This window comes from Paramormyrops kingsleyae, unplaced genomic scaffold, assembly GCF_048594095.1.
Source record: "Paramormyrops kingsleyae isolate MSU_618 unplaced genomic scaffold, PKINGS_0.4 ups41, whole genome shotgun sequence".
Taxonomy (NCBI): Eukaryota; Metazoa; Chordata; class Actinopteri; order Osteoglossiformes; family Mormyridae; genus Paramormyrops; species Paramormyrops kingsleyae.
Window position 1 is genome coordinate 205,326 of NW_027325979.1, and position 13,741 is coordinate 219,066.

Here is a 13,741-nt window from a genome sequence, read left to right on the forward strand (position 1 = left end):
CAACGATTGAAAAAGATCTTTCAAACATTTTCAGTTATAGCGCTAGCAAGATCAAATGTCAACCTTCCCTTTTCTTTGGTGTGTTTGCAAAGTTTGAAAAAGATCCATCGCAGACTTCCGAGTTATCACATTAATGGGAAAGCATCTGCTGCAGTGGCAGTGTATTGGTCCCATAACCACTTGCATTCTGTTATGTCCGGGTATCGACGGGCGAACAAGCAGGAGACCGAGCCGTGAATACAGGCAGAAAACGGGGTTTATTTAGGCAAGACGGGTAAACACAGCAACACAACATCAGTGACGGATCTGGGGAAACAGACTTGAACGCGGACTAAATACACAAGACAAGCAGAAAATAACAGGCAACAGGTGATCACAATCGGGGTAGCACGTGTAGGTAATGAGGGGGTGTGGCACACACGAGGATCGTACGAGCAGGTCATGACACATTCCCTGCCTGGGGAAGAGCGTTTCAAAGGACTCAAGTTAAGTTTAAAAGATCACCACTGATTACATTATACATCTCTGTGATTCATATTAATTATGGTTTTATTACTTTGTATTTGGGGAGTTCTGTCTGCATTATGCCAAGAAAACTGCCAATATTTGGAAAGGTACAGCAGTGAATTTTACACCAAGCTGTAAAGTTATAAGAAATGAGAAGAATCCAGGATAAATTAACTTGGATCCTGGTGATAACAGGTACAAAACCGGACTCTGTGTAAGCACTACCTTATCACTTTAACTGGCATGTGCATTTCCAGGAACAAGAGTCAAACAGGCTCAACAGGACAAACAATAGCAAGGCTGAAGACAAAGGTGTGACAGAAGACCTTCATCTTTACAAGCCTCTTGCATTCCTTTGTGTTCAAGATATACGTTTCCTTCAAACACTACACTATAAGCCACAAAATGTTACACATCAATCAACTCCTCATTGGTGCGAGATAAAATGCCCTCTTTGGTATATTGTTCTATTTGTAACTGTAGACAAATCATAAGACTATTTTTATGTGACCAATTACAATGCAAAAATCATTAACCGAGTTCACATTTTCTCAGTGCAACACATGTTCAAGACTCATTCTCCTCCCATGATTTGTTATGTATTCCTTTGTATTCAGTTGTCAGAAGACTAAATATGAAGGAATATGCAAGGAAACAAGTCATAGGAGAAGCATGAGTACCTTACATACAGAAAAATATGGAAAATACAATACTGACTTTTAAATAGTTATCATTAGCTTACTGGAGTAAGAAAGTTTGTGTGTTTCATTCCAAAACATCATTAAGATGTCAGAGCTATTAAATACTGAAAATAAATTAAACAAGCCAGAAGCATTAAACAGAGAACATTCATAACCATATAGATTAATTTTTCTAATAAAATTCTCTTACCAACCATTAAGCAATGACTGATGGTAGTGGACACTGCCATAATGTAATAAAAATGCATATAACACCATATTACTAGGGCTGGTCCGAATACCATTTTTTGAGCTTCGAGTATTCGGTAGTGATCAACATCGAATATTCGAAGCTTCGGTGGGAGGGGGCTGAAAATATTCTTATCTCTAATAAAGGCAGGAATCTGTGTGTGTGTGTGTCTGTCTGTTGCATTTTTATGTCGAGAACCGTTCATCCAACTGCTGCGGACGCAAGGGAGTGCAAAGTCGCATTTTTGTGTAATATGGATACAGGCAAGTCGCGACACTTTCAGAATGATTAAAATTTTAATAAATGACAGAACAGCACGAGCCGAAAGCCGGGCGCTACATGCGGCCCGGACGGGGTTTATATTATTTAAGAACGAACACTGCACTATAATACAAAACAATAACAGGTGTGTTAGAGCAATACTTTAAATAAGGTAGCCCAACATTTATCAATTAACGAAGTTCAACGAATTTAATACATAAAGAACACGGCAGCAGCATACTTTCAATAAAATCACACATTTTAATTAACGAACAGTTTAAATAAAATTAAATGAATTCCCTCATAGAATAAAAACAGAAATCAACTTGTTGTGCTGTAGTGGTAGGCCAGTTTCAAATCGCATATTTGATACACTGCCTTTATTTTATCTTCAGTCAATTTAAAGTGCTCCCACACAACTGAGGTCTTCGGCATTTTTGTCTTCTCTCTGAGATAAAGTAAATCCATGGGCGTAAATCCCGGGGGGTACGGAGGGGACATGTCCCCCCCTATCCGAGGGTTGTCCCCCCCAAAAAAATTATATATAAAAAAAAATCGCACTATCTATTGTGAAAAATACATGTATGTATACCTAAAATAATTCTGTAAGTAGAAAAAAAAACAAACGCAAAAAATGCATTTAGAAACAGTTGAGTTCCCCCTCCCCTTCCTCACAGTGGTTTGGCCAACTGCCTGCTTTCCCAGGTCATCTCACCTACTCTACACACACGAATCAGGTGTGTGGCTGCGGCTCAATTAATGTTGAACTCCAGTAAGTAGGGTATTTTATTCACTTTAAATAAAGCGATTCTCTTTAATGTAGTTGATGCAGACTCATTCATAAATTAGTTGCGGCAAAATGATGGCCCTTAGTGCCCCTTAGCCTTTTGTGGTTCACACAAAGAATTACTCCTTTCTCACCAATACACCTAACCAAGCCATGGGACAGTGGAAGAGGCGGCCATCTGCTCCATTCTCTGCTACCTTCAGCTTCTCAAGCAGCAGGAGCCTTCAGCTAGATCAGTGGTGGCCAATCTTATCCGCAAAGGGCCGCTGTGTATGCGGGTTTTCGCTGCAACACCCTAATTAGGTCACTAATTAGAGGACTGATTGGCTGAAGAGTCCTCACACCTGGGTTTGATCAGATGACCTACAGGTTATCCCAAAAACCTGCATACACACCGGCCCTTTGCGGATAAGATTGGCCACCCCTGAGCTAGATAGAACAAGCAATTTCGCCAGCTCCCCTGCAAAATCTGCTTCCGTGACAGAGCTGCACGAGCTCACCAAAATTGGACAGTTGAAGACTGGAAAAATGTTGCCTGGTCTGATGAGTCTCGATTTCTGTTGAGACATTCAAATGGTAGAGTCAGAATTTGGCGTAAACAGAATGAGAACATGGATCCATCATGCCTTGTTACCACTGTGCAGGCTGGTGGTGGTGGTGTAATGGTGTGGGGGATGTTTTCTTGGCACACTTTAGGCCCCTTAGTGCCAATTGGGCATCGTTTAAATGCCACGGCCTACCTGAGCATTGTTTCTGACCATGTCCATCCCTTTATGACCACCATGTACCCATCCTCTGATGGCTACTTCCAGCAGGATAATGCACCATGTCAGAAAGCTCGAATCATTTCAAATTGGTTTCTTGAACATGACAATGAGTTCACTGTACTACAATGGCCCCCACAGTCACCAGATCTCAACCCAATAGAGCATCTTTGGGATGTGGTGGAACGGGAGCTTCGTGCCCTGGATGTGCATCCCACAAATCTCCATCAACTGCAAGATGCTCTCCTATCAGTATGGGCCAACATTTCTAAAGAATGCTTTCAGCACCTTGTTGAATCAATGCCACGCAGAATTAAGGCAGTTCTGAAGGCGAAAGGGGGTCAAACACCGTATTAGTATGGTGTTCCTAATAATCCTTTAGGTGAGTGTATATGACTATTCATTTTGACAGCTTTAGTCTAAGTGATAAATAACAAAAGTAGTAATTTTGTAATAAATACAATTGTAATCACTGCTTAAGACTATTCCAAGAATGACATACAGACCTGGACACTCCATAATACCTAAACACTTGCAAATAATCTGTGACTGTAAAAACAGTCAAAGGATACCACATATAGAGACTTTTCCATTTATAAAGCCTGTTTTATCTCAGGCTGTGATATTTTATGGTTTTCCTACTGGAAAATAAGGAGAAAACAAAAGGAAAGTCTTTTAAGGAAGTCCTTAAGTTCAAGTTTTTGATATCACTGACAGCGTCAGCCTTATTTTGTATGTTATTCTTCAGCTCAATTATCGAGACAAGTCCCTGAACAGACATTGAAATGTCTATAACTCTATAAAAGATGTGTCAATAATGGATTCAACAGTTCCAAAAACCTATTCACTGTTTTCTGTCACAATCGGGAAGCAAGGGAATCAAAGGCAGTGTGAGGGTCAAACAAAGGATCTTTATTGATGCTATGGCATTAAAGACAGGACTAGGGAGCAGGAAGCACTTTTATACAAAGAGTAACAAGGGAACAGTACAAGAGGCAGCTGGAGTGAATCACAAAAAGGCAGGAACAAGAGGTAAGACTAATATGAAACAGCCAGAGAAGGAAACAGGAGGGTCGGCTGGGCAGAGTGTGACATTTTCACTTCCATGAGTAAAATTAAAATCCCATTGCAATCAAACAGAAAAAGCACTGTTTCTAACAAAGACTTATATTGTGACACATTTTATCCTGAATTTTGTCAGACTGGTTTACAATTAACACTGGTTATTCCTAGCGACAAAAGAAAAATGTCTAATGGCATTTACAGCTGAATCTTAATAACATAATAATCCTATTATAAAACAGGATCAGAATAACATTGTGTTTATAAATGGCAAACAAAAATCTGGTATTTCATTATTGAAAAGGAGAAATGTTTAACTTTTTTTCCAATTTTACTAAGGTAAAATTTTTGTACAAAAAACCATAATACTTTATATTTTTATCCCCTGAAGAATAAGCAAAATAGAACTCAGAATGAAATAGGCATGGCAAACTGAATAAATGACAATTGAAGATTCTCAAGATTAAGAAATTCAGCAAGTTCATAAGTGACAGAAGATGGATAACCAAGATTAAGCTAAAGGTACTTCTACAATTCAGCGTGTTTAAATATAAATGCATCATAAATCACATAGCATACTTCAGATGGGCAACATTTATTACAATTAATAAAATTTTGGGGTTGCATCACCTATTCTCCAGATCTGCCATGTAGCTGGATCCCTGCCAAGAAGCCATGGCAGAGCCAAAAGGCAAAGCCTCTTTTGACAACAAAAGCACTGCTTCACCATAATCATGCTATCAATAGTAGTGAAAAAACCCACTATTCTGTTGTCCATTTGACTTATGTGCCTTATGAATTCAACACAAATTTGCCGGTAAATCCAAACACCAAATTAAAACAAGGAACACATTCAAAGTTCACAACCAGACTGATTATGTGAGTGGCTCAGTTAGTACATGGTGCTTGTGACTGGAAGGTCTCAGGTTCAACTACCATGCTCAGCAGAGTGATTTCACTGAAAAGTCCTTGAAAAAGGCAGCAGCTCCGGGGACTTTCGGACCCTGCTTTCCTAAAGAAATGTACATTGCTTTAGATAAAAGTGTCTGCCAAATAAATAAAATGTAACCCTGAGGACCAAAACAAAGTCTGAGAACCCATTACAAAATGAAAATCAAATACACAGCTTAATGATCACAGCATAAATGTGTAATTACACAGACTGTGTGTAAATAAGAGGCTCATTTTCAGTTTTTGTTGTTACAAAATATCTAATTTGTGTTCCTGCTACAGACACCAGACAACTGATAACAAGCTGTAGAAGAACTGTAGTCAGAGCCAAAATGAAATGAAAGCTATGCAAACTCAGCCTCCCATTACTACCACAACCACAAAACATAACAGATTACATGCAGGTGGTTTCTGCTGATCCTTAACAAATACTTCAAGGATAAGCAATTTGAGGTTGCCCACCCCATTTCATTTTTTTTGCCTTGCTGGAATGAATTTAAAAATTATACACAATTTTCATGTTTTGTATGGCATACCAAAATGACTCAAATGGGTACAGAACAGGTCATGTTCTACTTAAGTGAAATGGTACGTAAGAAATAAGCTTTTCTGTGATTTTAGTATTTATAATTTGAGTTCATCCAACATTATCATTTCTGAAAAAGCAATACACTGACAAAAAAGAAATTTCCTTTTGTTCTTCCAGGTCATGAAGAATATTTTTGACCACATTTTAAAATAATTTATTTCATTATGAAAAGCATGAAAAGGAGACAGTAGTCTTGTGGGGGGTATGAGTTGATATTAGTTTTAAAGCATAATGGCCTTGAGTTTTTTTTCCCTATGTAGAGTTGAAACTTCATGAACAGAGCAGCAGGTCATCTAAGTCAGTGTTTCCCAACCTGGTCTTCAGGGACCTCCAGACAGTCCTTGTTTTTGCCACTATGAGCTGGGAGGGAGTAAAAAGGTTGACTGTCTGGGGGTCCCCGAGGGCCAGGTTGGGAATCACTGACTCCCAGGCATTCCCATTAGCCACCAGAATGTGGTGAGAAAATTTTCTTCGTTTAACCTGCCAAAGGTGAAAGCATTTCTCAAACAAGCGAAGATGATCTCAGCTGCTAGGCTAAAGGCCACAACAAGTGGCTTGAATGAGATCCAGCAGAAATCGACTGATGTATGAGAGAGGCTAGGCATCTTTGCATGCAAACTGCATTTAGCCTTTTGTGGTTCACACAAAAAATTACTCCTTTCTCACCAATACACCTAACCAAGCCATGGGACAGTGGAAGAGGCGGCCATCTGCTCCATTCTCTGCTACCTTCAGCTTCTCAAGCAGCAGGAGCCTTCAGCTAGATCAGTGGTGGCCAATCTTATCCGCAAAGGGCCGCTGTGTATGCGGGTTTTCGCTGCAACTCCCTAATTAGGTCACTAATTAGAGGACTGATTGGCTGAAGAGTCCTCACACCTGGGTTTGATCAGATGACCTACAGGTTATCCCAAAAACCTGCATACACACCGGTCTTTTGCGGATAAGATTGGCCACCCCTGAGCTAGATAGAACAAGCAATTTCGCCAGCTCCCCTGCAAAATCTGCTTCCGTGACAGAGCTGCTCCAAAGCATCAGAGACATGGCCTTATAATGTACAGACCAGCTGAATTTCACAGGTTTGGCCTGTGTGACTGACTCTCTGATGAAGTGAATGGTTCTTCACATCTAGTTCTGTTCTTTTGAGAGGTCTGATTAAATCACTGACTGACTACATATATTCTGAATGTATTTTTGTCAAATGCAACTCCCACATATCACAGGGCAAGACAACCAATAATGCACTTGTTTTCCCTGCCTGCCATGATGAAATTACACTCTCCCCAGGTTGAGCATCAGGGTGCTGTGCATATAAAATTGATCAATTCAAACTACAATTCAACTAGTCAGCATAATTTCCAGTTTGGTTAGGATGCCCAACTATGGAATGCAGTCTAGAAGGGTCCCCTGACATGGTCAGCCCTGGTTGAAGGCCAGTTTATTCACAGTATTTATTTTGGTACCGTGAAAGCCACATGACACATGCAGGCTGGCTGTTCCCAAGAAGCTGACCACCATTGGTTGATGGCCATTTTGCTTAGATCTGCACAGCCCCCTTTAAATGGACCTTTGCCCATTTCCCCGTAATGAGCTTGGGTCAGAAATTTCTGTGTGAATCAGATCTGCAGTCCATAGCAAAATGTACATTCTTATCACAGACCTGCCACTGCAGCATGCATTTAGGTATCCTATTGCAGAGCAGGACGGCTGCTCTTCCAACCCTTGAATCACCGTTGCACCTTCTGCTGCACAGTGGGGTGTAAACCGGTAAGTCTCAATTTTCTTTCTTTGGCATGGTGACCTTTCTCTCAACCAGTCGCTTCAGAGACGAGGCCATACTGGAAACAGTACATCGACAGTGTGCCCAAGACACATCACTTTCCATGCTGTACTACTGTAAGTTTAAAGGCAGCTGGGGATGCAAAAGGTTCTGTTCTGTTAGATCTGTGGTGCATTTTATAACACCTGCCTAACCCACTGTCATTTTTTCTTCACTGACGTTCACTAAGAATCAGCTATGCAGTCAGTGCAATTACATACTTAAACACACAGAATAATATGAAAGTTCTGTTTCAGACCTGAATGCCTATTTGGCAGGAAGGCAAAAAAACTACAGTCTTTTGAACTACACATGGTAAGCTGATCTCAGGTTTTGTTCTGCCCATTTCCAGCAGAGAACAGGTCTAGGAATGACATGCCCACCTATCATAACATATGACTACTGTATTACAGCAGTCTCTAGGAACCGTATTTAAAATCATACCAGATCACTCAAAGGAAATCACCATGTGACATGATCTCAACAGGATGGATAGAAGGACTGCTCAATAACTAAAGCATTGTTAATTATTTTCCCCAGGTTTATTCCTCACACAAGCATTCAGTACAAATACAAGATGGAGGCATTCCCAGATTAGTGTAAGAAAATTATTGGTTTCATTAATTTGGAAGGGCAAAGCAAAAAAAAAAAAAAAAAGCAACTTGTCTCGGTGAATTTCTTATGTTTTCTGCATCTATTCATAGGGCAGTCATAAGACACCCCTACTACCTCCAGAGTAGAGAAAGGCTTCATTCCTCCACATCCAATCTACACAAATGATATTTGCAAATTGAAATATGGACCAAATACAGAGCAGTAACCCCAAGACTCTTTGTAAACCAGAGCTAAATATTCACCATGGGATAACTAGCCACAGGCCAAACAGCTACACTGAGGTCAGAACAGGTGTTGATGAGAGCCCACAATTCCACAGGTGGTCAGTCCCAATATACAAACCTTCTTCCAGTAATCACTGAAGATCTGATATAACAGCAACATGAGGATGCACCTTCACCGGGACGCGGAAGTTTGATGGTCCTAGAAGCCTTGCTTTGGCTTACCAGTAACATACTTTGGGCTGCAGCCCCCAGTGTGGAAGACCTGTGTTTCAGTCTTTTCAAGGCCTACTCAGGAGTGATAGCACTTTTGATGGGACACCCAATGCTACTCATGTGTGCCTTCAATATTTGTTCAATGTCAATATATAGATGGAGGCAAGTATTGGTGTCAACCCAAGACACTATTGCAGTGCTTGTTAGTTCAGCCTATACAATAGATTATAAAGAGAGGAAGTTTGGAGGTGGAAATAAATGACATTCAATGATCACTTCAGAAATACATTATATAATTATCAAAGGGTGTAGGTTTGGTTTCAACAATAGTAAGGACCAAATCAGCCCCAAATACCTCAACACACACTATAGAGTTGAGTTATACAGCCATACATTCATCTTCAGTACAGGCAAATCCATTCAGGATTATGCTGATTGTGAAGACCATTCTCGGTGGCATCTGTGTTTTTTAAATATTACCTTTCATAAAGACTCTACATTTGTAGCCTGGCATGTACACAGCCTAAATACAAAATCTGGTTAATTTTAAACCGGAAAAGGATGCAATGTGTATATTTGAAAGTTCGTCGGCATTTAGCATTTAACCAAAATATAAAAAACAGATATGACAACCAAACTTTCAGTATTCAGTGTTGTTCAGTTTAGATCTTACTGAGGCCCACATTGATTACTATATCAGATTTGTTTCTGACTAATTAATATTTCAAACTACAAAAACTATACAAAACTGATAATCCCAAACTAATCACATCTACATCCCATACCATTTCTGCAGTAAAGCTTAGATGATAATCCTGGAAACCCATCCCAGGAAGCAAATGACAACATGCCAATGCATCGCAGAGATCACACACCATGATCAATTTATATAACACTTCATCTGAAATGTTTTTTTGACAGAGAACATTAGCTGAACACACAACCAAGCTCCACACACACACACAGTAAAGGAATCAAACCCAAAACCCTTCAGTTCTGGGGCCACCATATTGCCCTAATTATAGCACATAAAGGAAATCAAAACAATGTGTATTATAGTACATTTTCACCATGTCCGATAAGATCAAAATTACCCAAGAAATCATGATTCGTATGATCAACATAAAATGGGTCATTATTTTTGAAAATGTTTTAACGTATTTGATAAAGAATTTTTATAGTTCTACCCTTTATGTGTGAACACAATAAACTGAACAGAAATACAGGTCTATTAAAACATCTATAACTGTTTAGGTGTCATTTTAAAAGTACTTTTAATAAGCGAAATCAGACGTCGGTACAATCGGGGCGTCAGTTACAGCTCCACCTTAAACAATACTCTGCAGAAACTCTGATGGGTTTTCAGATACGGTTTGCTTGCTTGCGTGATTGCTTGTTGTTTTTAACAAACATTCACATCAGTAGCGAAGAGAAGTAAATTGGGAGGCAACTGATAAAACTGATACACATTTTAAAATAAAGGAAACACGTACCTTATTTTGAAATGCAACCGAGCTCATCCCCTTGCTATGGCTAATACTTCCAGGCAGAATCCAAAAGTGCTTAACACTTCATTAACAAAAAAGTAACCAAACAGACCAGCAATAGATCTGTGAAATTCAGGTGTTTAACCTTGTAGGTATAAAAAAATCACTTTAAGGTCGATGATAGATGAAACAGACACGCAAAAATGTGATAACGTATTTTCTATCCTTCCTTCTAAATTAAGCTAGATGATCGTTCCTTCTCTTAACTAAAACACCCTCCGCCCTTTTCGATCCCGCTGTGACGAAACAGTACCTGTCGCGTGACAGGGGTGCACAGTGAGTGAGTGCGGCTTGTGTTCCTCTTATAGCAGTACCTGCGCTCTATGTTTGTTTGATTGGGCTTAGCTTGTAAATTGAAATACGTATAATAAAGTTGGATCATTTTTTGAATATCAGTCTAAATCTTTAAAACTAAAAGAGCAAATGTTTCACTGAATGTGTCACCTTTATATTATTACAGCTACACAAGCCATTCATACACGAGTATCAGCCCCTTAACGTATGCTTGTTTGTAGATGAGATATCAGAAACTATGAATGCCAGTTATTGCTCATTTGCCTGGGGCTTCAGTGACAATTGCTATGGAATTTGGTAGCATGTCATAAGGAATTGTTTTGAAGGTGATGCCAGTTTTATGAAAGGCATTTTTTAAATGGGTGGAAACAATGGGTGGATAGAATAAGCGTGCCTGTCAGCGTACCCCAAAACCCATGAGCAAAATGAAATCAGCCCAGAAGCGTCCGTTTCCAACTGGAGACATGCCACTACCTCACCAAGCAAGTTAAGTGTTACATTTAAGTACACCATGTACTCAATCTCCCACAAACCACAGAGCAGTACGTATTTCCCTCATCAGAGGCAGCGAGAAGGCACTGTTCAAGGCATGGACATAACTTATCAAAACCAATAAACAAGACTTACTAATACAACACTCCCCCCAAATAATCATGTCTCCCACTAAATGGGTTGAGATCTCAAGCCCCCCAATTGTAAAACCAAAGTTATGCCCTTGGTTGAAGCACTCTGCCTCCTGCATCAGGTGGTCTAACTCTTGGTAACCTCTCAGCGAGATCATGCCATATGAAATAAAAGATTACAAGGCTGTAATAATTAAAGAAAAATAAGAAACCCTGGGGAAATCCAATTTACGACTGCTCTTAGTCCCAACTTCAGAGCTCCACACATTCTCTACTCAAATTACCACTATTCTCCCATCTCCCAGTGCTGCCTACCACTTTATCCATATAGCTAATTGCACCTAACCAGCCTGGGTTGGGACCGGCTGACCTCCCAAATAGCTTTTTGTAATAACCCCTATATCTCCACGGTACCTGCCTTATACCATCCCCTGACTTGCTCAACCATTGGTTAAAAAGGAAAAATACTACAGGCTTAATACCATAGCTCAATTACATTGAGGAAACCAGTTATTACAGCAGGGATTAGCCTTTTGCTGAATCATTAATTCAAGAAGCAAACATCAGTAAAACAGCAGTAAATTATACAACATCATGGTTTGTAGTCATTCTTTACTATATCGATGATTATAAAAGTGACAATGTGTCATAACATTATTATTTAACATTCTTGAGTTTATGCATCGCAATGCTTCATGCTATAATATGTATGTTATAATTTGTAAATTAACTAATAACAATCATAAGATCATAAATCATTATGATCATAAGTCATTATTATTCTTCCACAGACCCTGTCACTTGTAATATACAAGTGAGACAGATAGTGTACTTTTATTTCAGAGTATTAGGATTAGTTTGTCCATTATGCTACAAAATATAATGCAAAATGTCAGGTTTCTTTTCTTTTCAGATCAGTAAATGTGTGTTCATTGGTTTCCTAAAATTACACATCACTGAAGTTCAGCATGCAGATGGGGACAGGAAGGCACAGTGTGGTGCTCTCAGGTTGTTTTGGCGCATGGTTTGAGCCCTTTTTTGAACGGAGGCCACTATCTAGTGGATTCAGGAAATACAACAGAGAGCAGCATCTAGTGGATTTAGAGAACACAGCATATGGTTCATGAAGGTACATTTGGCCATTGATAGTCATAAGTCAAAAAGTATTCCATGTATTTGAAATATTCCCATTATTTCAGAAAAACAATACATGGATGAAGATCTACACTTGGTGTCATTTTCAGAAAAAATTGCCCTCGAAAAGAAGCAGCAACACCATGTGGTAGCAAATGAAGTAAATGGCAGCTGTAGAAGACACCATAAGGTGTAAGATAAGATGAACTTTGTTATTTGCATGAAGGGGCATTTAGGTGTTACAGCAGCTGTTATAGACGGGGTCAGACACTATGCACAACATGAGCATAGTATGATTGTCCATTCCTCTCGTGTGCCACGCCCCCTCATTAACCCCATGTGGATTCCCCGTGTTCATCAGCTGTTTCCAGTTACTGTCATTAGTTCAGTGCATTTAGTCCGCGTTTCAGTTTGTTTCCCCAGTCCGGTCATTGTTATGTCAGCCCGTGTGTTGCTTGCTCCTTGTGTTGCTGAGTCTAATAAACTCTGTGTTTGCCCTAACTCCTGGCTTCCTGCGCCTTTTCTGCGTTCCGTGCACCGTCCGGCGGGACAGAATGACCGGACTCACAAACAAGAACCCAGGAATAAATGAGGCGGAATACCTCAACCTCGCGGAAGAGGTTTTATACTGGCTTCGCCAGCCCGAAGTCCAGGAGGATCACCTGCTTCTGGCAATAGCCAGCCAGAGCAGGGACGTTTTAGAGAAGACGTCCCTACCCGGAGACGCATACATCACAGAAGAGGTGCGCGATAACGTGTGGCGACTGAGACGCGGGGTAGCGGAGGCAAATATGCAGAAGGTAGCCCTCACCAGCGGACTGCCTTTTGGTCTGCTCTCTGCCTTAATGGAGGTACCCGAAGCACCGGCGCATGCCACAGGACAGCTGGAAAAAAAGCGGAGAAGACACAGGCAGGAAGATGCCCAGGAGGTATGTCTGGGGGGCTCTCTCTCTCTCCGCTGCTTCCTTGGCTGGGTGTCAGGAGGACCCCCTCCCTGTTCTAAACCCGGCAGTGTTCGTGTCTGCTATCGCCTGCCCTGACTGTCCGCCCGCTACTTCGCTGCCCATGTTTGCAGCTTTCCCCTTTTCCGGGACGCGCCTGGTCCTTAAAGGGGCCAGGTCCATTTGGGACTCCATCCCGCGGATCCCCAATTTCCCAAACCGGGCAGCTTCCACGGTGCCTGCGGCTGCTTCCACGGTGGCTCGGGTGCCTGCGGCTGCTTCCCCTGTGTTTCCGGTATCGGCAGCAGCTGCTGCACCGCCCGAGGTCCCTGCTGCTGCTGCACCACCCGAGGCCATTCCTGCTCCTCCTGCCCAGTCCCCTGTGCAGCCCCCAGCAGTCCCTGAGACTCCTGTGCAGCCGCCAGCGGTCCCTGAGACTCCTGTGCTCCCCGGCTCTGCCCGCAGCTGCGCCACCCGGGGTCC

The 13,741-nt window shown here is 41.1% G+C and overlaps 1 protein-coding gene across 3 annotated transcripts in view; it reads right to left on the minus strand.

The window, feature by feature from the left end:
* The window catches only part of LOC140586344 (suppressor of tumorigenicity 14 protein homolog), a 64,222-nt gene extending 53,732 nt beyond the window's left edge, over nucleotides 1-10,490 (minus strand). For all 3 annotated transcript variants that reach the window (XM_072708151.1, XM_072708152.1, XM_072708150.1), the window contains exon 1: nucleotides 10,213-10,490. In XM_072708151.1, the coding sequence (XP_072564252.1) occupies nucleotides 10,213-10,239 (27 nt within the window). In that variant the 5' untranslated portion in view covers nucleotides 10,240-10,490. The remainder of the gene's footprint in view (nucleotides 1-10,212) is intronic.
* Nucleotides 10,491-13,741: the final 3,251 nt, after the last annotated feature.